General features: G+C 41.0%; 1 protein-coding gene across 2 annotated transcripts; it reads right to left on the reverse strand.

Moving 5' to 3' along the window:
- Window positions 1–213: 213 nt before the first annotated feature.
- On the reverse strand, window positions 214–25,849 carry LOC114879940. 2 transcript variants are annotated; one of them, XM_029195373.2, is made up of 4 exons: window positions 25,708–25,849; window positions 25,310–25,421; window positions 4,292–5,820; window positions 214–3,635 (listed from the first exon to the last, which is right to left on the reverse strand). In XM_029195373.2, the coding sequence occupies exons 3-4, from the start codon at window positions 5,731–5,733 to the stop codon at window positions 3,302–3,304; spliced, it is 1,776 nt and encodes a 591-aa protein (XP_029051206.1). In that variant the 5' UTR covers window positions 5,734–5,820; window positions 25,310–25,421; window positions 25,708–25,849; the 3' UTR covers window positions 214–3,301. The 2 variants fall into 2 exon arrangements, with proteins under 2 accessions (XP_029051206.1, XP_029051207.1); XM_029195374.2 differs by lacking the exons at window positions 25,310–25,421; window positions 25,708–25,849 and adding an exon at window positions 13,482–14,414.
- Window positions 25,850–25,893: the final 44 nt, after the last annotated feature.

Here is a 25,893-nt window from a genome sequence, read left to right on the forward strand (position 1 = left end):
TAAAACAATTACAATGGACTCTTTTATTACGATAAGAATGATCTATTAATTATATTTTGATAAAAATTTAACACTATTTAATACTTTAAACTTAATAATTCTTCGATAAACTTTAATAATGATATGTACAAACCTTGTTAAGAGCACATAAACGTTTATATATTCAATCTAACGAAAAGATTGATTGATAAGAGGTAGGAAAAAGGACGCGTGCATGTTTTAATACTTTATTATTATCCCAACCGACTCTTTTGTGTATTTACAGAAAAAAAAAAACGAAAGGTCGATGGTCAATGTTGATACTGCTTTCGCGTTCAACAATTCGAGGCACTTCCACGCTCGATTTAGCTCCCTGCTGCTCCTTAGAATCATAAAAAAGAACTAAGAAACATCCCAGATAATTAGAAACAGTTTAGTTATAGGATTCAGCGAAATCGAGCCTAAATATTAGACAGGAATATCATTAACAGTCTGTCTGATCATCGCGATCGCTCGTCGAGGACAATGACACGTATAATTATACAATATTAATGTTTACATTGATCAATTAATATTACAAATGATTGTGCGTTCGCAGAAATATTTCTTCTGAAATATTGATTCGAAGAGCTGCACGCGTTAACCCGTTAACCGGTGAGGACTAATTAATTCGTCGACCATCTTAACACTAGGAATGATTTTAAATGAAAAGCGTTTGCATTAAGAGAAAAAATTATATTTAAAGCTTTTATTGCCGAGAAAGTTTGCTTTTCAACGCTTCGTATTGGGAAAAATAAAATTTAAGACTCTACGGAGAGGATTTCCTCGAAGCGTAGATAAAATTCTCAAGACTTTCAGCGCAAGCTTTAACCTTTCGCTACTCAAGTATTTTTGTTCCACTGTTTTCTCACATAAACAGTGGATTCTCTTTGAAAGTAAAGGTGAGCCGGTTAACCGATTAATATAGGTAAATATATACACATAAGAATATTACATATCTAATTGGATATATGTTAATTCATGGTGGAACGTCAATCGCGCTCTCACCTCGTCAAATGGAAACGAGAGGAACGATCGTGTCGCGTAGAAAGCGATCGAGGTTCACCATGCAAAAAAGGAGTAGAGGAGAACGAGCTCTCGAGAGCTCGCTTCGAGTTACGAAGAAAACACGCACCCGTCGCACTGGAAGAAAGCACGGCTTCTTTCGTGGATATACTTTCGTTCCTCTCTGAAATCCCTGCCTTTTATTCGCTTATTTCCTTCGCGTTTATCACCTTGTAACGGAAGGTCGTAGATCTACGTTTTGCGAGAAAAACCATACAGTCCTGACAGCTATGGATCTACGACTTTGGACTACAAGTTCAGGCACCCATGGTGGATACGAGGAATAAGTTTCCTTACCAAAGAATTAGGTTGAAGAAGCTGAAAAAATATAGTTAGCCTTCGCAGCACGCTTAACCGGTGACATAAGATACGCAAACGAACGGATCGCGAAACTTTTCCAAGGATGTCTTTGCATCCGGGCGATTTATTTTGTGTCGTCCTCCGTTTACGTGATCGAATTCTTAATCGTTTCACCTCGCAATCGCTGTTTCTATAATTTATACTCGTACATCCATGGGATGATGGGATTTCCTTCGAAAGGAATCGCTCAAGTTCGAACTCGACTGACCTGACAATCGGATATGTCGCAAAATTGATATAAATTGGTTGAATTGTCGTAAACGAGATTCTTTTCCTCGAGATATCGTAAGATTCTGGAAAATACTTTCTAGGGATCCCTAGAATCGTCTAGGGTTCCCTACAACGCCATCTATAGTTTCCTAGAATCGCCTAGGATTCCCTACGCCACTTATAGTTCCTTAGGACACTAGGGTTCCCTATAACGCTATCTATAATTCCTTAGGATCACCTAGGGTTCCCTAGAGCTACCTGAAATTCCCTAAAGTTCCTTAATCTTGGAAAACCGAATCAGAAGGAAATACAATCATAATATGCTATTGATAGACGTTAAGAAAATCACCAAGAACTCACTTAAGCCTTGTCGACTCGAGTAGAGTGAGTTCTTGTCGATTTTCATCATTCAGGATGAACAAATCGAACGTTGTTTCGCAAACGTTTGACCATGATGAGGTTGAGCAAGTCCAAGCATCACGGAGACCGACTTTCGATCTGACGTTTTCTTTATCTCTCCTTCGATATGGAAACTCTGGGACAATTTGGTCGATGGTCAATTTTCATAAACATTCAAAAAATATTCAAATATTGCATAATTTGGAGAACTCGAAAAACGATGATAAAATAAAAGGGACCAAGTGTTCGAGTGTATCTTGAACATAAAATTCTCATTTTTATTGATATTCCATCGACGTAACGTCCCAGTTTATTCAAAGACAGGAGTTTCTTTCGATTATCGTTTAATCATCGAGCGCAGCTGTAATTGATGCTCTTTCGGTCACGCTCGACGACATTCGATCCGAGAAAAAAAATTGCATCGAACGTCATATCGATGTATAATCAACTCGAGAGCGATCGTTAACCACGACATTGCTGAAGGACAGCGCATTCGTTTTTAAAAAATTCATTCCTCATCCTAAGGTTTCGAGGCTTCCACTTAGCAAGTATCGTAACAGAGTTTATCCTCGTCGAGTGGCACAAATTGGAAAAATACTTTAATCTATACTATTCTAAGGAATACCCTAATCGTAGTCGTACGCTCCGTCTGATCGTTACACAGCCTTTTCGTCTTCGAACGTGCTGGAAAACGAACGATTACGCTTCTTTTTCCTCCTCGCGTTAAAATTTGGCTTGACATTACAACATTCTCACGATTGATATTTCAGCTACGACGGAAACTAACCGGGGAAGGTGCGCTACTTAAATTTCAGAACGTTCTATCGCTCGAGTTTCGTTACATTCTACAGTACTGTGATTAACGAGAAAATCTCTAATTTGTTTATAAGAATTTTCTAAAAAAAAATATATAATTTTGGACCCATTATTTACCGCGCGTTCTTTCAAAAATTCTACCCTCTTTGATTTCACTCACCCTGTACATCAGCAGCGACGGAAGAATTCGTCGGGATGCTCGGGGTTCTAAAAAGAAACGAAAAAGAAAAATGGAAAAAGGAAAAAAGAAATGCAGCAGCTATTCAGCATCCAAGCTGAAACCTGAACGTCTCGTCTCGAGTTCCACTCTTCGAAGCGGACGACGACGTCTTTAGCAGCGAACTTGTTTCCTTTCGAAAATAATCTAGTACACTTGGACGCGTCAAAGAGTGTTTCTGGAGGAAGAGGAAGAAGTAGAAGACAGTAGTTGGCGCTAGCTGGGTCCGAAGAAGCCGAGAGCCTCTAGTGTCCTCGTCACCCTCTCGATAAGTTGATCCTTGTATCTCCAGACAGTCGTGTCTAGCACGCTGTTCTCTCGATATTGCGTACAAGTTTTCTTCAACGATTTCACGCAATCGGCTCGATAATGTTGCAGCTGGGCGTCCTCCGTTTCTATGGGGTAACTGGTGCATCCAGCACCGAGACAGGCCAGAGGGAAGTGATTATGCAACGTGACTACCCTTTCAGGATTGTGGAAACACTTGATGTACTGATTCGGTTTCGTGAAGTTCTTCGAACGATACACGTGCTGGAGCATGTGCATGTACCTGTAACAGAGAGGATCATTTGGTTTCAGAGCTTGGCGTTGGCTGATCAACCCTTTCGCTATGGGGTTGGATGGTTCATAAGCGGTGTAGTTTGTGTTAGACAATTCTAGAATATAGAATTGTCAATTTTTGTTATTAAAATCCTCAAGAACATATGAATATGTAAATTAAGACAGCAGATAATTTAATAACAGAGCTACGTAAATTGATGATCAATTTTACAAAAAACATTGTTTATCATTCATCTTGACCTATCTTTCCTCCTATTAAATCCAAGAATAAAAACGCTTGTATTTGAATACACAGAAGGTTGAACGAAACGTTGAGCAATGTTATTAATCAAATGAAATTACATAGTTGGTAATTGCTGTTTAATCGAACGGCAGACCCGCCTTGCAATTGCGTTAAAATTTCCTAATATCCTTAATGATACAGCAGAAATCATCTAACTTACGAAATGGGAAACTTATTTCATCAACGAAAAGGGAATACAAACGTTACGAGCGTAGAAATTGCAATTAATGAACAATAATTTTCAAATTTCTACAGATATCGTATCGGTTTCTCGATGACCACTAATCGATCGTATTTCGAAGACCTTCCTATCTCTTTCCTATCCACTTGACCGACCACGTGAAAGTGGCAAGTTTACTCACTTCGGTATGTCCTTGAAGTAGCCATGAGAGTGCAGTAGGTCGTCGAGGAAGTAAACGTTCCTCACATTGTACGATGCTCTGGTCTCGTTCCGTATTTTGAACGCCTTCGCTAGGACCCTCTTCATCAGCTGCTGCCAGGTGTCATCCTGAACAGGCATGATCACTTCGTCCACGTCCAACAGTGCTATGTACTCGTACTCGTACATATGTTTATACAAGCAATCGTTGTAAGGAATCAGTTCGTTCTGCCTTTTGTGATTGGTCTTCTTTGTCAGATACATATGCTGAAAGGCTGGGACGTTCGGTTGTCCACCGGGTAGGGTCAACGGGGTGACGTGTACCTTACCCAGTCTCTGATAATGATCCAGGATCTTAGTCACATTCGGGTGCACTTGCAATTGATAGAAGAAGATCTTATCAGCACCTAGGAGAGTGATCAACTCGATCCACTCGACTAATCTAACAGACAAATCTTCGTGAAGAAAATCCAACCCTTTCACGCAGACTGCGAAATCCTTCTTGCGTTCAGGTTTGTTGTAAATCACTCGAAGATTATTGGTAGCAGTGTCGCAGGGTTTCTCCACCATGGACACAGAGGCTGGAGGATCCTTCAGCCAATGCGACTGAGGTATCTTACAGGCTATCACGTAAGGCTGATAGATACCCTGCTTGTAATTACCCCATTTCGAGTACCAGATGTACTTGTACTCCAGAGTTTCAACGATCTTTGGCTCTCTTTCTCCATCGTACCATAATTGACAGTGGGTCTTAACAGTGGGTTCGATCCTGTCGATCATGCCGACTATTCTAATAGCCGGGCCTATCCTGGACAATTTTCGACGGTCATAAAAGGCACCGAAAAATTGAAAGGTACCATTGCTGGTCCTCATCGTCTGCCAGTAGACGTTGTTGAACTCGATGTCGTAGATGGAGGGGTACCTGAGGTACGAGCAGCTGCTGTTTCCCTTGCTCTTCACCCCAGCGAACTTGCTGTTCTTGTTCCAATAGGAAAGAGGCAAACTAGGAAGCCTCTGTTCGATCTCCTGGATCAGTTCCTCCTCGGTTTTCGCGGGTCTCTTGTCGAGTAAAGGTTCCAGGTCCAGAGGATTCTTCGTGGGGGAATTGGACAGGGTGGTCAGGGTGGTCAGAAGGTTAGAGCCAGCCGAGTTTGAGAAACTGGAGTCTGCGGAGGATCTCTGGAGGAGATACCTGGATAGACTCAAACTAGAAGAGGCTCTATCGTTGATCGGTCCATCCCCACGTCTGTACACATCGTCCGTCAGAAATTCATTGGACGCCTCTTCGGCTGTTGGACTCTCTCTGAGGCCGTGATCCATGTAACGGAATTGCACGGCCGCGATGATCATCAAGCCCCAGACGAAGGCGAACACCAGGGCGCGTTTCGCGCACTTGGATCCCCTTCCGTTGCAACTCTGCATCATCTTTGGTCAGCCTCGGTTGACTAGCTGCGTATCGATCGGCACCAGCCCTCTCGATGGCTCCGAGCGGAATTACGCGACCCGTTGCGCCTGAAACAGTTGACAATTAAAAAAATTAAACAAAGTTAGTTGAAATCCGTAAAATCGCGACGAGTAAAAGTTTATCGAACGCGAAGGGTGAATCGAGAAAGAAGAGAGCATAACGCAAGGATGTCCCGAAGGATGTCGTCGAGATTATGAAAGAACTATCATCAGTCCGGTCTCGTCGCGTCGGTTCGGCAGGAAGACGATAATAACCGGAAGCGTTTTCCCGACGTCCTAACCGTTGACGCAACCGGTGAAACGAGAGGATCGTAATCGAACGTTTCCTTCTAGCCAGCATTGAAATAGAAACAGTAATTCAACGTATCTATGTACATTCGAAAAGGTAAAATAATAAAACGGCCCCAATTTGCACAGATATCACTTGTCGAAGGCTTTTCCTGAACGCAAAAACGTCATTCAACGGAGGTTATTAGTTACGAAACAACGATCGCTCGTCCGTAACGTTATTACCGTGAACTGAATACCGGTACGGTGGAAGTTAACCGGAAGACGAGTTTCTACGTTGGATCCAGCGCAATCGCGCGTTCAGTTTATTACGATTATCCTTGACCCTTAGGATTTTTCGTTTAAAAAATAATCGTCGTGGAAAGTGATATACAAGTTTGCCGAACGATAAGAGAGAAGGTAAAGCTTATCTGAAACGAGTCGACCGTGTCAAGGTACCAGAAACGATACCGGACACGTTACGCCGGCTTTCACGTCCATTGCGAACGCGTTTCGCCGTTTATTTATTTATAAAACCGACGGTACGTGGGCTGAGAGTGTCGGTGTGTGGTAAGCGAAGGATGGAATGTATCCGCCTAGACAATGGCTGAGAAACGACGAATGATCTATTGTGATCGAGTTCGTAGGATTATGAAGATTTCAAACGCAAATGAAATAGGATGTGAGAAATTTTCCCTTCTTTTCCCTTTGGTAATATAAATTACGAGGAAAGTATAATGATTTGGATCGGTTATTTATCTAGATTCATAGATGATACGTGGGACCACCTTGGCCACCGGTCTAATTAGGCGAAAAAGCCGAATTTCTAAACGAAGGATGAGATGGAGGACGCAGGGGCAAGGTATCCAGACGCGAGACGAAAGAGCAGCGAACGCAGGGGCGATGGCCAGGTAGAGGGAGGTGCAAAAGGTGAAAAACAGTTTGCCATCAGCATAACCGGTTCCACGCGTTCTCTGGGTCTAGTATGGCCGGTTGCAGCGATTCGGGCTTCCTTCGATCAGCGATGCTGCTTCTCTTCCGATCATAATCGACCCTCTCGCGTCGCTACCGGTCCTACTTCTTCTACAGTTAAACTTATCAGCTGGTCGATCGCGACTTCGACCAGACTGGTTGTTGCTAATAAAATTACTCTTTATTCAGATTTCACCAACGAAATCGCGCTCGCGTTTACCTTCCCAGTTCGATCGACTTCAAACTCGATGAAAAGAGAAAAACAACGAGCTACTGTTGGGCGTAGCTAGAAATCGCTCGGTATTTATCGAACAGCTTATCGTCAAAGCGACTAATTAACGATAGAGAGAGAGAGAGAGAGAGAGTGGAGGATAGAAATTCAGGGTCGTGGCTACGATACCAGGTTTATGCACGATCGACTGTATAAATCTCTGATTAGTAGCTCCCCTACCAATTAACCAGCTCGACGATGAATTACGAGAAATTTTACGAGCGTGAAATTAGCAGGAAGTATATGGTCAGGGGCAGCGGCGCAAGAAAATGAATGGTTTATTTAGAAAACGAAGGCTGCCAGATCGATCTCGCGACTTCTCTGCTCTTCTTCTCGATCTATTATCATTCCGGCGAAGATAATCTTGGATAACCTTCTTCTTCTTCTTCATTTTTTTACAGATATTTTAGAGCATTCGTATGTTAGTCATATTTTCTAAGAATAGTATCACGGATACGTAATCCGAATGCAAAGGAAGCGTTCTGCATTAAAAATTTCAGTGATTTTCAAGTAATTTATTACTGAATTAATTTTTATAACTCTTTCGTATTACGAAATTATCGTTAATAATGGAGTAACCATGATTCTAATGGAATCAGATCGCAAAGGGTCAGAAACCGCGTTGTTTTCGCGTATCCGAAGTAAAATCTCGAAGCGATGCGCATATTTATTCCATTTGTTCCATCGTACAGGATGGTGGGAATGGTAGCTCGTTAACAAATGAGATGAATTATGCACAGCGGAGGAGAGCAAGTAATTACATACGTTCAGCGTGGAAAAACGTTTTTACAAAGGACGTCCTTCTTCGCGCTCGTCCTTCGCCGGTACTTGTTGCTTCTACCGCGATAACTGTTTTTCCACTCTCGCTGATAAATTATCTGATCATCCCACACCTGATTAATATGCGTGTACGTTAACTAACGCGCCAGGACTTGGATTTCGCTACTTCGCCTAAATCTTCAGAGCGATATAAACTTGGAAGTCTAAAGTGACTCTTTGAATGACAAATCCTGGAGCAAATACCTGAGTACTTACGTACAACGGTAGTCGATCGAACCGGAGCCAAAAAACCGATGGGAATTGTTCGATATAGGAAACACAGCGAAGGAGATAACGATACCGTGCCTCGTTTACGAGATTAAGAGGCTCGCATTCCGTCGACAGAGTAGATTTTTATTCAACCAACGTTCGATTCCACGTTTCTGTTTCACTTGGAAATTACACTTAAAACTGGCGCGAGAATCTGTCGAGAGAATTCTATAAAAAATGAACATTGTGTACACGTACTTTGATACACCTAATTTTTTACGCCAGCATTCTTTCCTTTATTTTCTATCCATTGTAATAGAAAACTGGTGATTTGATGGGGCACATTACGAGAGTTCCTTTGGCAAAAATATACAATTACAAAACCTACTGATTTTGTAGAAGAAAAAAAAAAGATAATTAATTACCACACGTACAATGTTATAAATTATTTTTCTTTTTCTATCAAGCAGTGCAAGTCGCTCGATCCCACGATTCAACGTATTAATAAAGGAATGAATTTTGAAAGAGGTCAGTGTGCCTTGGATGGAGAATAGAAAAATGTGATTTAATCCGAGCGTTTTGCTGGAAGAATGTCCTGTTCGAGGTATCATGGAAAGTCTGCCGAGAGGAGAGAGCGAGCTGATGATGCTGTTGCTATATACATGTCTGCTCCAATTGCGATTTCTCGCTTACGCGTACTAATTAACCCTAATTGTGACGAGAGCCGGGGGGAGAGACGGACGGAAAGGAGGAGGAAGGAGCGGAGAGACGATTTCACTCGGTAAGGATCCTTCTCGTCGATCTTCGCGATTCGAGAGCGAGATACAACCATTTCGCGATGTATCGTCCGTGATCGTATGCGGCCGCGCGCGTTACGTGTCACGCATGCCTGAATTCTTTCAACACCGAAAGTTCCGTGTTTCGTGTACTCCTGCAAACCGTTCTTACGTCTACATAACGCAGCCGGTTATGTCGAACTCCCATTTCGTTCGTTAATAGGCTCCGTCGCGTGTATCCTGTCGTTCAAATGCGAGCCGATACCATCGATCAATGTTCGATAATTTTTTTCTTTTTCAAAAATATTTTTGCATCGACAGTTTCAATTTTTATAGAGATCACGGATTGTTCAATAGCAGATAACTGTTTATATTTGCCGGTATTCCGTGACTGGCGGACGTAAGGTCGAAGGGACTGCACGCACCAAGGAACCCTTCGGACCCTGTAATAAATCTTGCCCGCTAGATTCCCAGCGAGAGCCGGATACCGCTCGCATCTGCTTCGACGGATTCTTCGAACAGCTTCGTACGCGGCACACAGCCGCCGGATATGTAACTGTACTCGCATTGTAATGCATAACGACACATAAATTTGCATGCAAATCGGCTCGCGAGGTGCGAGGATTTCATTTTTTGGACCGAGTGTCCTTAACTCCAGGAGCATCGATTTTTAAGAGAAAAAGTATTTTCGATGGCACTGGTTTTTGCATCACGATAATGGAATCCGACGATAGTTATGGAAAGTAGTATTACAACGTGTCCTTCGAACATTTACAAACGCCATTCTGGATACTGTAAACGACGAATACCGCTATGTTAATGAGATACATCGTTTAATTATACATCTTGATTCGAAGTCAATCTAGTGATTGGTGAAAGGCTCATCAACTCGCGGTATTTATAGATAACCTGAACTAACGCGTCTTCGCGGCTATGATCTTATCGGGCATTACTTTTCATCTGATCTGCCATTTTATTAAGCATATCGTTCGCTTCTATTCTATCAAGATACGTGCGATAATTCACGAGAGATCTCTCTTAAACTTCTTTCCGTACTTTGACGAATCTGACTCGTGACGCACCCACAAGTATAATTGAATTTGAAGTATAATATCAATTAGAATTTGCACAACGGGGAATCTGTAAATACAATCAATTTCCTTGATTTGCCTGAATATTATAGCAGCGAGTTAGCTTTGGGAGACGCAAATGATGAGAAAATGGTACGGCAAGGGGTTAAGGATAATTGAACGCAGCAAGGCTTCGTAGGAGAAAATTCGAAGAAGGAAGTCGTTGGTTTAAGCGTCGATGACCGAGCCCGTCGTATCGCGCGAAGCACGCGTTTATTCAGTAGCTGAGGACAATCAGTGTAACGATTCGGATAGCAGAAGAAGATCGAGTTGAAATATGACGTTGTTCGAGACACGCGCCAGACCGCAGAAAGTAAAAGGAATCGAAGAAGCTCGTAACCGTGAACCAGTGGCTCGTTTCGTATTCGTCTCGTTCTCGTTCACGGCGATAGTCAGTCCACGTATCGTTTAATAATCACGCACCGGTGTATGCGTATCGAAAAGCGAGCGGCTACATGCGATTAGCTGATACACGCGCGGAGGACAAGCCGGGTACGCGCAATTAGAACAGTCACACGCGAGTACTTAGCTGGTGCACGACGAATGTCGAAACGGGGACGTTGTTCCCTTCCACAGGAAGCAAATGGCACTTTAAATTACCCACTGTATGCACGTCATCGTCTCTCTCTCTTTAGCCGGAGGGATAACTGAACGGTTATCCTACGCTTAGAGCACGAGTACCGTTGCGACGTTTTTATTCGTCACGATCGACGAAATTATTCGTGTCCAACATTGACGTTATTTATTTATTTATTCAGTGTACAGGGGTGGGTACCCTTTAAATTATAGGAAGGTGTGACATCTTTGTCAGAAGAGTACAGAAAGTAGATTAACCCTTTAACTGCGGGTACTTTTATCTCAACCGATTACATTCTAATTTTAAATTATATTACTGAAGTGATATTCTATTTTTATTTTAAGCTATTGCAAAAATTAACATGTTGTTTATAAACCACACCCGCAGGTAAAGGGTTAATTATGTAATTTCGTAAACGTCTCCGATCGCCATCTCTTTTGATTTTCCATCATTCAAAGCTACCCACCACGAAAATAACAATAGAAAAGAAAAGGAATCGGACGATGAATCAACTGGAATCAGACTGAACCGAACCAGTCCAATTAACCTCCATATTATGTAGCAATCGCGTACGCTTTCGCGGGCCAAAATAATCCGCGTCGATGGCAAGAGCACTGCGTTAAAAGTGGAGGCGATAAACTGTCGAGAGTAAAAGGATCGCACCCACGCAACGATTCGCCGCAATATTTATAGGGATAAAGAGGTAAGCGACCGGGTTAACCGCGACGGGACGAGACGAGACGAGAGGAGACGAGACGCGGGTCTAAATGGGCCGCATGCAGCGAGTCGACCGACTTAGTTCGCGATCGTGGCTCGATAGCAATTCGCAAGACCGTTACCGAGATCGTATCAGCGAGCTGCTTAAATTCGCCTCGAAAAATCCAAGAATTTTGGCAATTGTTCAGAGCGTAGGTGGATTAACGCATTGTAAACCATCCAAATAAAATTCATCAACGTTTCGCAATTTTTCGTCCACGTACGATTCGCGTCACTGAAACGAATCGTTCAACGCTTATGTTAATAACGATCTATCCCTGTTTCGTCGATGCTAAACAACGTTACGAAACGCTGGTAGCACAGATTGCGTTGTCTCGCTTACACATTATATTATAATACGTTGCAGATGATATCTGGTTTGCGTCATCGCATTAAAACGCCGTTTTTACAATATCTACCGTGTATCTTGCGAGGTATCAGAAGATAGTCGCGTGCGAGCTTGGAATTTTCGACAACCTTGTTCGATCGTTTTTCATTTCCTTAATTTGATCTCATGCAATTTTTAATCAAGAAGGTTTTGCTTTGGTAACAGGAAAATGCAGTTTTCATGATCCAGGTACAGCTTCTTTGAGACACCTTGTACAGACGATCAACCCGGATCTATACAGAATCTATGGAGACTCGATCGAGGTCACGATCACTTTAACGGTAGTTTTCTGGGGACAATTGCTATGAACCGTGAAACGATCGACATCGAGAGAAGGCTCGATCGCATTGTAATTACATAAATTTCATATGGAACTCGGGACTCTGCGGTTTTCGCGAAGAAATAAACTTGTACGCTCGGAAGATCACGATCTACCGACTCGTGCGTCTATTGATTACATTTAAAATAATTCGAGCAATCCCTTCTTTCTTGCTATTGTTCTCCTCCAGAAACATCCTGCTGGTTAAAATCTTTAATAATAAAAAAAATCTGGATCCAAAACAGGAGGGAGATAAAATCTAAATTGAGAATTTAGATTGTATCGCGTTATTCATTTCCGTATGATACTTTTAATCACTACCCGCGGCAAAGTTAATTATTCGTTGCTCGAACGACATCGTTAAATGAAGAAAATTGTAATATTATGCACAATTTGTCCTTGGTAATTCAACGTTTCATAAATTTTAATTGAAACAAGAGGGGAAGTGTTTCGTTTGAAATTTCACTTTCCATTTGGCGCAAATGCAACGTGTATAAATAAAAATGTGAAAGATACGAATCTTACATAGCATTTTAAAAGTACAAACGATTATTGTACGTGTAATAGAAATTAATACAGTAGAATTTCAATGTTAAATGAATTAGTCTCTGTTTCACACCGAATAAGCTTAATTTGCTGAGAAACGAAGCACTTCCGGTGAGCCGCAGACCAAAACAAGAATTCCTTTAACGCGAAACGCGAAACAAAACACGTCTGCTAAAAAAATCAATTAGCAATGTTGATAAATGAAAAGGTAAGAAAAGAAAATATGACACTGAAGGAATAAATGAATAAAGGTAACCGCATTGGGTCTTTTGAGAAATACAGAGGGCATAAATTGTCGAGAGAAATCGAAAGTAACGTTTCTAACTTAATAATAATTTTCCCGGGTATTGAATGAATCATACTCAGACGCGTTTGAGTGAATTTGCGTATCGGTGTAAAAAGCAGTTTCAAGGTTAACAGATTCAAAAGTACCTGCTCTCTGATAAATAGATTTACTCAAATTAGCGAAGCGAACGATTGTCGAGTTTGCAAAATTCTATGCATACAATTCTAATAGCTTCAATTTGAAAAATTACCAATTCATTCTCGACAAAATACCTCGATAAAATTTATAATTTAAAATGAGAAACTTAAAACCAGTCATTTTGACTCCAGTGTTAATCAATTGTAACAACTACTTAACACTTTTATTTCAAGACCAACATTCATGTTACTCACTAGAAACACGAAGAGAGGAATCGTCCAACTGAAAGGACGATCAAAACCTTTTCCAGTCAGCTCCATTCAATCCTGACCACAAAACTTCACTCGTCACCTTTCATCCTCCAGCTTCTTGCACTCTAATGAAAACGTGTCGAATCGTCAACGCACCAACATTCCAGCTCGATCTTTTTCCATAAATACACGAATCGGAAACAATGAAGTTCTTCAGGGATGAAGAAAGGTGGGTAACCGTGGTCTTCGAACCGGATGCAGCAGCTCCGAAACGAACTTTCTTCTCTGAATTATCGGTGCCAGGTAGCCTGGAGTCGCCTTCGAGACGACCTCGTCGATTTTTTCCAGTCTCTCCTTCGAATCCTCGAAATTCTTCGCTCGTCCCGTAACGTCCGGTCTTCCAATACCTCTCTTCGTTGAAGAATTTTCGATAATTATCAGTCGGTTCGATCACTCGACGAGTCGTTTCAGAAAAGAGAAAAATGATCGGTTTCGATGAATCACCGTGCGCGTCAATAGGATGTTCGGGTTAAAAATAAGTTTAAACAGTTAGTTTCACTGAGAAATTGAAAATTTGTGAATTTGAATAAAATAGAAATCCACCACTTTGCATTCAAATTCTGCTCCAAAAATTGTCTTCCAATTTTTCAAACTGACCAATCACTACACGATTCCTCTCCAAAATTCTCTCCACTTGTCTCTCAAACTTTCACCAAAATTTTCCCCGATTACTCAGTTTTCCTTAGGAAAGAAAAAGAAAAAAGAAAAAAGCAACGAAAGACTTGGGGACCTGTTGCGTCAGGTGCTCCAAAACAGAACTTCACAAAAGCACCAAGGAATCTGAAATTTTGATAGTTTTCTTATCACCCTGGTGATAAGAAGACACCCTGATTTCGTGAATAGGAAACGAAGGTGTGCCGCGGGTTACACGCTGGACGTCTCGCGAGTAACTGCCGACAGACGCCGGACGAAGTCTTTGTATAGGAACCGCTCGAGGGTCGACGAGCGGGAACAGAGAGGACGGTGGGGAACAGCAAGGGAGAGGACGATTGGTCGACTTACGTGGCCCTAAACGGGAGGGAAGGGGATGCCCACGGGACCCCATGGACACTGGGAACAGATGGGAACACAGCAGGGTAATATACAGGGTGAGTCATTTTGACCACGGTGAAGACTTTCAAGAGGGAGGCAAGAGCAAACTGTTTGCTCGTCATATTTTTCTGACTGCGAGCCTTGATTTTTATTCCAATTAAATAGAATTATTTTGAAAATATTTTTCATCATATACCGAGAATTCATTTTAAACTAATGAAAGCTGGTAGAAATCTATAAATTTATAATGAAATTTCACATAATCAGAGTGGAAAGCTGTATTGGCACAGATATAATTCAATAGTGTTATTAGAGTGATTCAATTTCTACTTCATAAACTTGAGCTACATTCCAATTACAATATAATTGACCTCATAACTGTACCGAATGCACATATGGATCGGTTTCATAGTTCACGCGAGTTATTTGAAAAAACGAAGTTGATTAACTGGTTGACACTATTAAATAAATTACACATCTGATTGCACTAGCTTCAAAGATAACTGTAAATCTTGCATCTATTGCATTTTATGTAAAAATTTTCAATGATCCAGAAAGGGTGACACTCTTCGTGACACTCTTCGTTTCTCAGAAAGATTAATTCCTGGCACACTGCCATCTTATCATTTGAAACGTGTAAAGCATCTCTTCAATTTAGCATACGTCCCATCGAATCATCCTAAGCGTTCGATCAATTCTAACAACGAAAAAAAAGAAGAAGGAGAGAAACTTGTTTCGCAATCATCGAACGACATGCTTGCACAAAAACTGTATTTAGACAAAAATTAACAACGACAAGGATTGGCATCGAACCGTGACACGAGTCAATCTGTGATTAATTATCTCTGATAACAAAGTACCGTTTATGTAGCGATAGTTAATAATTAATATTATTAACTAAAGAGAGCCGCGATATGGGGATAGGTGAAATAAAGACGGAATGGGATGAACAGTTAGGAGGAAATAGTAACGGGTATTCGGCAGTTGGAATTTATAAAATGAATATCATCTGCTGCTTATTTTATGGATTAGGATTAGGAAAATCATGAATTAATTTTGAACGATCGGATATTTACCTTTTTTATCATCGCACGAAACGATTGCTCAAAGAATGATGGTCTGAAAACGAGAGCAACATTTTGTTTCTTTTTATTCGATATATAAATTAAGTATTTCTTTATTACTGTAATATCAGACGATTCATCGACTTTTTAAAAACTTTCATGCAAAAGTCTGTATGATACATCGTTGAATAAATATATTCTCTCCTTAAGATTCGCTGCTCGTCCCAGTGAATCTTTCTTTAAACAAACAAACCGTGCCTGCAAAAAGCTGCAATCGTCTCATTGGTAGGCTGCGTTCGAGGGAAACAGACCGGATCACGAACGGAATATGAATATTTTTTAATATTCTCATGGACATTCCCGGGAAGAGGCTTCCTGTTTCGAAAGGTGCCAAAAGAGATCAGCTTTACGATGCACAGGATAAAGTCTTCCTTCGAAAGCGTTCTGAGAATGATCGATTCACTGGAGAATTATGAGGCACGTAACGACCCATTGAAAAGCGACCGAGATTAAGATCGTCTGGGAAATTGAAACAATGCGTGCCACTAATAGGAACCATCAGTTTTTTACGAAACCGTTCCATCGATGTTTGAAAAGTTCATTATTTAAATTATACTTATGGAAACGATAGCAAACGTCGAGGACACGTGGAACCGGACGACGTTTCCAGTCTCCTCGAGGGGACAAATACGATCCGATGACGAAAAAAAAAAGTCATTTGAAAATTTGGGTCGGTATCGATGATAAAAAGAGCAAACGAAATTAAGGCCACGAAAAAAAGAGCCGACAACATCTGTTGCGCAAAACTTGAGAGCAGATGTTAGTCGTCGAACGGTACAATCTATAGCTGGGTCACGATGACCCACACTGCTTAACTAACTCGTATATCAACCTATGTCCTGTAACAATGTTAAGTAAATAAATGAATTCTGAAACAACGTAACGAAAGACGTAACAAAAGAATCGACTGAAACAAGAAAAGGTATCTCTTGTCTCTGTGTGTGTGTTACACCACACATTCCTTCTCTCTATAAATAATGACTCGAAAAGAGGACGAGGGTGCACCAATCAAGTTAAACTGCTGTTATTTAACGACAGAAAGAGAGATTCATTCTGCCAATCGAGCCAACCCGGGAAGCGAACCTTCTTTCTCTACACAATGCAACGTTGTTCCAATGAATCTGCAAGAACTATTTTCTCATAACAAGTAACTCGTTAAAAGAAATAGGTGCGAAATCAGTGGTCACCTTTTCGCATCGTTGAATTATTTTCTCAGGAAAGAAGTTCGAAGGAATTCGGAATAAAACGCATGGTAATCGCGTAATTAGGATAAAACATTGAAAATTCATGCATCGTTCCTGGAACACCGCTCACAATAGAAACTTTGATGCACAGCGTTGCTCAAAATCTACCTCGATCTAATTAATCTCGCTACCAATCGCGTTAAGTGGATGTTATTGCACTAAAAAGAGACGTTCGCGTAATCGGCTGGCTGAGATCAGATTTTCGACTCTTGGATAAGAATTTCCTCGCGAATCGCGCAACCGTATTTCCAAATCGTTTCTAGTTGCATCGAGATTCGAGATAGGAGTTGCCTGTTTCCCCGGGACTCGACGCGCGGTTTTCTATTAAATTTCGAAAAAAGAAAAAAATTTCATTGAATTTTCATAGAAATTCAATTAGCGTCGGGTAATGCATATGAACGATATTACATTGTCAGCCATTAACGCGCGCCGATGGCAAGGTAAGAGGCTCGATCGAGGTCTACCGGATCGGCAGGATGCTCGATTCCAGGCCTGCCGGAAACAAGTAGGTTAATGAAAATCGTGCGCATGCTTTGTCTCCTGAACCGTGAATTTTTGCAAACTTTCCACCGATCAGGAGCTTTCTTCCAACGAATCCTTACGGAATCGTAAGAAAATATGTATCTATCTGAAACCGAGGACGATACGTTATGGAAGATGGTACCATTTTGTCGTAGTCGGGAAAGTGTTCGGTTTCGAATCGAAGGGGGGGAACAGAGACTCGAGTGGAAACGAAAGTGAACCAATTTCTAATCGACCGCACGTTCCGTGCACGGTCGAGAGGACAAGACGCATCTCGTATCACGGTTCATGGATCCCGATGAAAGAAACGGGAGCAAAGGATTTTTGTACAATGACCCCAAAAATTTCACGAATCGATTAAAACGCAATTCTCGTCGAGGAAGACACCGGCGACCCTAACGAGACAATCGTATCACCCTATATGAAAAGCCGGTACCGAGACATTTAAGATCGTTAAGCGCGCATACGTGGCCAGAGCAGCGAGAAGCCTTGAAACGTTTCGCGCCTGTTATTCGCACAAATCGCTCTGGTGCATTATTCAATCCTCTGCGATGCAGGTTGCTCCTTATCGACGACTCGAAATTCGCTAAGGCCATAAATTTGCGTTAACCGATCGATTACCGAACGCTATGAATCTTGCAATTAGTTAATGCGTTCAATGCCGCGTCGTTCGTGTATGGGTGACTTAAGCAACCGCTATTATCAGAAATTTATTAAAAAAATCAAATTTTCAACGATTTCAGCAGCAACGTTCGCGCAGAGTATTCCTCGATTCTTGTTAAAAGTTCGCGGAATCGTAATTGCACGGTGTGTCCGTCGTTATTCAGGATAATGGAGAGAAATGACCGTTTGAAACATGTTAACTTATGCACGCGATTAAGTTGTATAGTTATCGCCGCTACGGGAACTGATCGCGTGGTAATTAGGGAACGAGATAATGGTAGAAGTACTTACATCTGCATTTCTCGAGAAATATACCACGGATGGATCGATAATTACGGATGTTAAAACGAAAGCGTGCTAACCAGTATAACTCGCTAAAAAGAAAAGTTTAGCAATATCGAAGAACGGAAGTCCATGCATTAAATACACAGTTTTCAAGTAGAATTTGAATTTATAACAACGCGCTAATCAATTATACGTGTAAGTTCATTGAATCCGGCTTCTAGTAGTACGGTAGTGAAAAAAAAGAATTGACTGCGAAAGTGTTAATATAAATTTTAACGCTCGTTCGATGGTTTCACACTTATTATTTCTTTTTTGCGACCTTTGGATATTTTTCTTTTCCAAGGATTGTGCAATGCACAGCATTTCTAGTTTAAACAAAATGTTTAAATTCCAACCGCAGGTGCAGTTATAAAATACTCGATTAATTAAGAGAGACGAAGATTGGATATTCCAAAGTGACATCGATTACGAATCAACAGAGAATGTGAAAAGTTACAAAGGGTATAATTTTTCCAATGGGTAAGCAACGTTTAAAGCTGAAAGCGAGTCTTATCTCTGTCACTGCATAAAATTGCAGTCTGGCTATTCGAGTGCATCGATACACGTCGCTGCACGTGCGGCCACTGATTGTTTTCTATTAACATCAGACTTCCACAACGGACACGTTGCGTGTGTTTGAACAGCTAGTTTTGCACGTCCACGCACCATCACAATGGCTCTCATTAAACTCGCATTATCGAAATCGACGTGTACGTGACAAGATCAACGATACGCTTATCAACGTTCGAACCGTTGAAAACTACATACCTTCATAAATTTCGTACGGGACGTATAGAAAATAAGAAAAATTTCTAGATCCGTCTTATTTCTCTCTCGTTTCATCGTTCAAACACCGCAACCATTCGCAAGAGGTATTGAAGAAAATTCCGGTTGTTAGAGGAGCTGGAACGATGAGTTTTCCGGGTCGTTGGCCTCCTCCTCTTTAATTTCATGGCCCGTTGAAATATACGCGTCTAAGATTCACAAATTTTCTATAAATAAGCGAGTAAATAATTGACAAATTAAGACACATTTGAGGGGGGAAAGTTTGCCATCTGCCGGTCAGGCTGACGCGAGCACTTTCCCTCGAACAGATTGTTGACGAACAGTCGTCTTCAATGTTTAGAAAATGATCGTAGGATGACTTGGCTGACTGATCATTGATATTAATTATAATAATGCAAAATACGATAGCGTATCAAAATGCAAACAACGCGCGATTAAACTTCCGAGTGTAACAGGAAGAGCAGGAACATAAACCTTGAGTTAGGATGAATATGAGCATCGCAAGGATTACGTGAGCACGATCGAACATCGCTATGTACGTAAATTTTCTGTTGACAAAGCGAAAAGAAACCGGCATGATCCTTCGATTACGTTGACTCATCGTCCCGATTGAAATTCGAATTCCAGTACAGCTCGGAGCATCGGATTCGAATGATTGCGGGTTAAATTAGCAGCGAGAAGAGGCTGGATTTCGTAAGATAACGACCGATATAGACGAAATCGGTATCGATACCCAGGTCTAAGGATTAACCTCGCGTATTTAAGCGTTTCGTAACGACGAAAGGTCAGCCATGCTGATGCACCATGAAGAGACCGTCGCTCGTTCTGCTATACATCCTTTCCCATACAAGCCTTTCTCTTTCACCATCTACTCCTCTTCGCACTTTCCCAACCACCTACGCCAACAGGTTGCGATTAGATTTTTACGGCGACGATTCGCTTCGAAAAATATGCATTCTTTGAAATTTTTCTAGGTATCAGCATTTTTCGCTTAAACCGAACATTACGAAGGAACCTTGGGAAGACGATAAGAAATTCCAAGAAACTTCTAACGGTTCCAACCGGTGGCTCGTTAACGAGCTATCATCGTGGTAGCTTCTCGAATATTAAATAACAGAACGACGATGTTCACGGTGGACGAGGTAATAACAGGGTAACAACGATTAAAAGGATCGCGAGGTAAAAACGTCCCCGGATGTCTACTAATAATATCTCGACCGGTGCGATTCCGTTATGCAACTTCAAAAGCGAACGACACCCGGGTGATCGTCGATGACGTTTTGATTTTAATGCAATATACCGTAAGACGCATGAAAAACCACGGAAACCATTCGAAATGAAATCACGTGATTCGAGCAGACCGGTGATTACACGCACGCAAAGACGAGCCGATGTATCCTGTCGTTTAAAAGAGGAAAAAACTTGTCTCTTTGCATTTTATCAAAGATGGAATATTATGAAAATTGGAATTAAACCTTCTAGTTTTTCATTTGAGAACTCTAGGAAGCTGAATAATTGCGAAACGACGACTCATCCTAATTATCTCTGAAGTCAAAAATTTGAACACGGAATGTAGGTAGAAGTGAAAGTAGTTTAAGCGTTGGAAAGACGATAATTGGGAAGAAGAATTTGATTTGCATGCACGAAACGACCGAGCGTGCGATCACGAAGATTACTCTAAAACGAAGCAACAGAGTTGTGCAACGTAATGCGATAATTGCATTCAATAACACGGTTTCGTTAAAATAAAGAAATCGGAAAAGTCCGAATCGTACGATGTGCAATCATTTTGAAGCGACCAGTATAATTACAGAGCTCGATAGAAATTTCATGCGTACGTAGGAACGTCGATGATCCGTCGATTTATATCATTACAATTAGCGGAAATCGAATGCTGCCGTTTAATTGAAATCTCTTTACTTAAACATCCTCGTGTTCGATGTATTAAAACAGCTCGCTGATGCAATTCTCCGTTTACGGTTAAACGAGCAGTTGTGCAACGACGCTAGAAATCCAACAAAGGAAAACGTCTTATCGTCACCGACTACAACGATTCCGATGACCAAATCTGTTTCTGACATCTTTCTCTTTTGTCGCGAATAAAACTTCGCGCGTCGATCGATCCGTCGCGATAACCCTTTTGGCTAAGTGTCGATTTGATTGATTTCATTAGCGAAAATTTAATTTCCCACCGTTCGATTAGCTTCGCTGATTCCTCGAATGCTCTTACTTTACGTAACTCGTTCTAATATATTTTTTCCTCGAAAACCATATTTGACGAGGTGTTTATTCGTGGCGCATGCATGCATTACTAATGACGATTCTCGATACGATTAGAGAGAGAAAACGAGTACGGTGTTCGATAATTCAGAGGATCAAAGTGGCACGGGGTCGATCGCGCGCTTGAAACGAGCTGTCTAAACGCGAAAGAATGAGGTTCATCTTCAATCGTTATGGTAAATAGAACGACCCCTCTAAGAACGATTAAGTTTCCTTTTCCTTTTAACGAAACGAGATCTCGCTGAAAATACAGAAGGAAAATTTAAAACGCGCCACTTCAAAGGAAAGTAAAGGAAATATTTCACGAAGTTAATGGAAAAAAAGAAAGAGTATTTCGCGAAATGGATGACAAAATGGCATGCATAACGGCAGGAAGGAAAGACCGGGGGGGTATTTCGCGGTAGCTGCGAGTAACGACACCAGCCTAATGTCAAGAGTGCACACATGCTGCACACACATGGGTCGCATTAATCATCCTGCATTTATCTCGTGTTTCTCTGTTCCGTGGCAACGTTTCTCGCGAGTACATTATCGTTCGCGTGATACACCGACTACGGGTAGCGTATTTTTTGATTACATGCTCGATATAAGTGGCAGAGATCCGTAATTCGAAATATGCGAAATGAAAAAGTAGAGAAATCTTATCTTCCTTTCGAGGAAACAATCACGCATTAGGTAACCTTTCAGTGCCATACCGGGCTAAAATTTCATTCTATGATCTAATAACGAAGAAAAATAAATGGTAGAAAAGAAACGTTTCAAACTCTCTACTCATCACGGGTTATTATATAGGGTGGTCTACCAGAAACAACGCACTTAATCATCTCCTTTGTCGTTGAAGATGAGAAAAAAAAAAAAACGCCCTGCAGGCAAACGCTAAACGCTTTCGTCCGTGCTCGAAGATAATTGCTCGTAAAGGTAATTTTTCTTCCAAGAAGCAGAGATAATCGATGCTTTTTCATGCGAGACCATACATCTTCTTCAACATGGGGTCATAAATTTCTGCAGATGTGCTTATTTTATTCCTAATTCTAATTCTTTATGCCGAGTAACAGTATCCTGTATCGAATCTCCATTTAAATAAGAAAATAACTAATAAATATTCCTTTTTTTCTGTCACGTAGCTAGGATGATAAAAATGGATCGTGCATCGAAATCGGAAACTCAAAGGGCGATCCTCGCTTTCACGTATCGAAGAAAGGTCTTTCGGAGAAAGCAAAGCGACGTGCATCGGTTTAACACTTCCTGACTGTCCATCTCCGACCCAACCATCTCCCTTCTAATATTTTTAGACTTTCTTCCCACTTCCTTCGACGTCTGCTTGTACAGACATATACTTTCGACCGAGATAGTAACAGAACAGATAAGCAAAGGAATTCGAGAACCAAGATTGCTTCTTTTTGAATTCTTACGTAAATGAAATTTAGCTTAGACGAAGATGAAATCGAATTAATTTTCATCTAAATAATTATTTAAAATAAACAATAATTAACTGTACCAGGGACAGAAAAAAATGTGACAAAAAACAGGTGATGCTCGGGTTAAGGAAGTTGCTCGATACACGAGGAACATTCACAACCTTGATAGGGCATTGCCCCAGCATCTCAAGACGGACGAGAACACTGTGTATACGTGGCCTCTGTATCTCCGGGAGTCACGAGAATTTTCGCTTATACTAACTAGAAAGTGGAAAAATCCTCGTTTACGACACGGTGAACGTGTCGCCGATTCCATGCTCTTATCCGAATTTTCATCAACCATAAATTTGATAGCATGGGATGCTTCTTAATCAAGAACTTGTTAGTTTGCGACTAAACGAGTGTCTACGGTGTTTTAAAACGATGTTATCGTCTTATTAGAGTTGGAATACGACACTTAAAAATATTATGATACTAATCTCACTATGCTTGTTAATTATTTATATTCTATTTATAATCTAATTCTCCGTATTAATAAAATTTCAATATACAAATAATTAATGAGATGCAAGTATTAAAATTTTGATTTGGAAAATTAAAAGAAACGGAGAGAAAAAAAATAGATTCTGACGCGGTGATTTCAACGGTTGCATAAGCGATGTTCTCAGGGATCGATCGACGAAAATCGATGCAATCGTTCGAAAAGAATAAGAGTCGTATCAGGAATTCGTTTTCAGCCGATGACTCGTTTCAATGTCGGGACTCGAGACAACCGATCTTCGACTCTCGCATACCGATCGAGGACAAATCGTGACGCGAATCGAAGCCCGTTTCTTTAATGACATTTCGCTGGCCAGAGAACCGAGGCTGGTTTCACGCTTTCACGGTATACGAAGAGAGGCATCTTCGATACGGGAGGGAATCGAACACACTTCCTGTCGATCGCGCAAAAAGATCGCCATTAACATTCGCCAACTTCCGCGCTTTCATCGAACCGTCGCGTTTCAAAGTAAATTTCCATTTCTCGCAGATATTCAATGCTCGAACTATTTCCCTCTCCAGGTTTATCCGTTCGGCATTTCGCGATAAACGGAATGCGTTTGTCAACTTTGTTTATCGCGAGGACGTCACCTCGTTCCCTTTGCATTATTACCTGGCGCACGTTGGCCAACGATTCCGTCGTTGCTTATCACGGATCCTTGTAAATTATTCCGCGTGTGTACGCGAAGACGGATGTCCTTTGACTTATGGATATTGATGAGGGACGTTCCAACAACGTGAGGCATCCCGTCGACGTTTGACGTATGTCGTCTGCATAAAATGTCATCGGCGCGATGCAAGCACCCGTTAAATTATACCGAGAATTATGGGCCATCTCCTCCACCGAATATCAATCATTCCCTACCGTCGATTATTCTTTTTATTTTTGGAAAAATCGCTGCCATTTCGTGGTCCATAAGCGATCGTTGGTTGCGAAGGTAATTTGAGAAAGTTTAAATAAAAAAGAAATAAAAATTCGAGCTAATGCCAATGAAAATAGACGACTCGCAATCAGCACAGTCTATTAACGCGTGTAATTCAATTTGACCAGATTGTACAATCGCTATTTACACCTCGGTGTAAAGAGAAAGCTATAAAATCTCTCTCAACAAATTTACACGTTGTTTGAAAAAATAAAAATTGCCTCACACGTTATTACGACATACAGGACCTTTTTCCATAGATCCTTTTTTTTTATTCTCGCGCGTTAACCTTGAATCAGAGGAATCAGAAAATAGTAATTTATACTTTTTTGTCCGAGCTAAGAATCTTCGAGACATCTTGCAAAATCCTGCCTTTTTTTGTTTCTAATTAACAACGTTAATAGAAAAGAGAAGAAACGGTGAAATGTCGACACGCATAGTTCGCGTAACTAAGTCATCGATTAAATTGAATGAAATCACGATCGGAAGGATAGAATTCTGTTAAATACATTTTTCATGTACACCCTGTACATAAAGGTAAAGGAAGATCGAAGGAGCGAGGAATGATTGATCAATGGCGAAATTGAAGCCCCATCGGGAGCAAGACACTAGCTCCGCCTTAATTCGGGACCAGAAACCCGTAATTTTCATTGTCGACGCCGCTTATTATTTCTCGATTTTGCAACAGCCTCGTGGCCGTACGACATTGCGCAATTTAACAATGAAGAATCTGCTAGATTCTCTTTCTATCAATACTAATTGTTTTCGCAACTTGCGATTAAATAAAATTCAATTCAAACGAAACACTGTGATACAATCGATAAACGTATCGATAATGTCGCATCGTAACGCATGTAATATTCGATTACGTTCCCTACGATTCATTATTATTTCATAAATTAAATTTTCACTCACCCCATTACTGCGTCAACACGCGTCCGACATTCAGCAATGCTCGACGAAAACTGCTCCGTGCTACCGTAGTCAAAGGGTACTGTTTACAATCGGTGCCTCGTATCTTGTTTACCTGCGCCGAAGGAAGCTATTAAACAGGATTAACACGATACAATCCCAATCTGTATTATCCTATCATAATCTCTATACCTATGTTAGAAATACTAAATGGTGTAATATCAACGTTTAATTTGTTAGTTTATAGGTTACGCATTGGGTAGTTTATACATTTGCTCAATTTATATCCTATACTAATAAATCACTTAGGTTAGACAGCTACGCAATAGTATGTCAGTGTATAGTTCGAGAAGATAGGTTATAAACATTATTAAATATCAATATATTGTAATTAACTTTACCTTCAAATCGGACAGACACAAATGCTTGGACAAAATTGGCGGGCTTGAAACTTATTTATGATGTCACGAAGACTGGTCGATAAAGATCCAACACCATCTACACTGTACGGTCGCTGGCGCGTTACTGACTGTAGATTTTCACGACGCGACGCCTTTGAGCTTCTGGAACGTCCGTAGACGTCGCTA

The sequence above is a fragment of the Osmia bicornis genome, chromosome 8, assembly GCF_907164935.1.
Source record: "Osmia bicornis bicornis chromosome 8, iOsmBic2.1, whole genome shotgun sequence".
Lineage (NCBI taxonomy): Eukaryota > Metazoa > Arthropoda > Insecta > Hymenoptera > Megachilidae > Osmia > Osmia bicornis.

What these genes read in the sequence shown, in the direction of transcription:
- LOC114879940 (XM_029195373.2), bottom strand. Translation starts at nt 5,733, where the DNA reads ATGATGCAGAGTTGCAACGGAAGGGGATCCAAGTGCGCGAAACGCGCC. An exon ending in TACTTCAAGGACATACCGAA is followed by an intron (nt 3,636 to 4,291) that starts GTGAGTAAACTT and finishes TCTCTGTTACAG; the next exon opens with GTACATGCACATGCTCCAGC.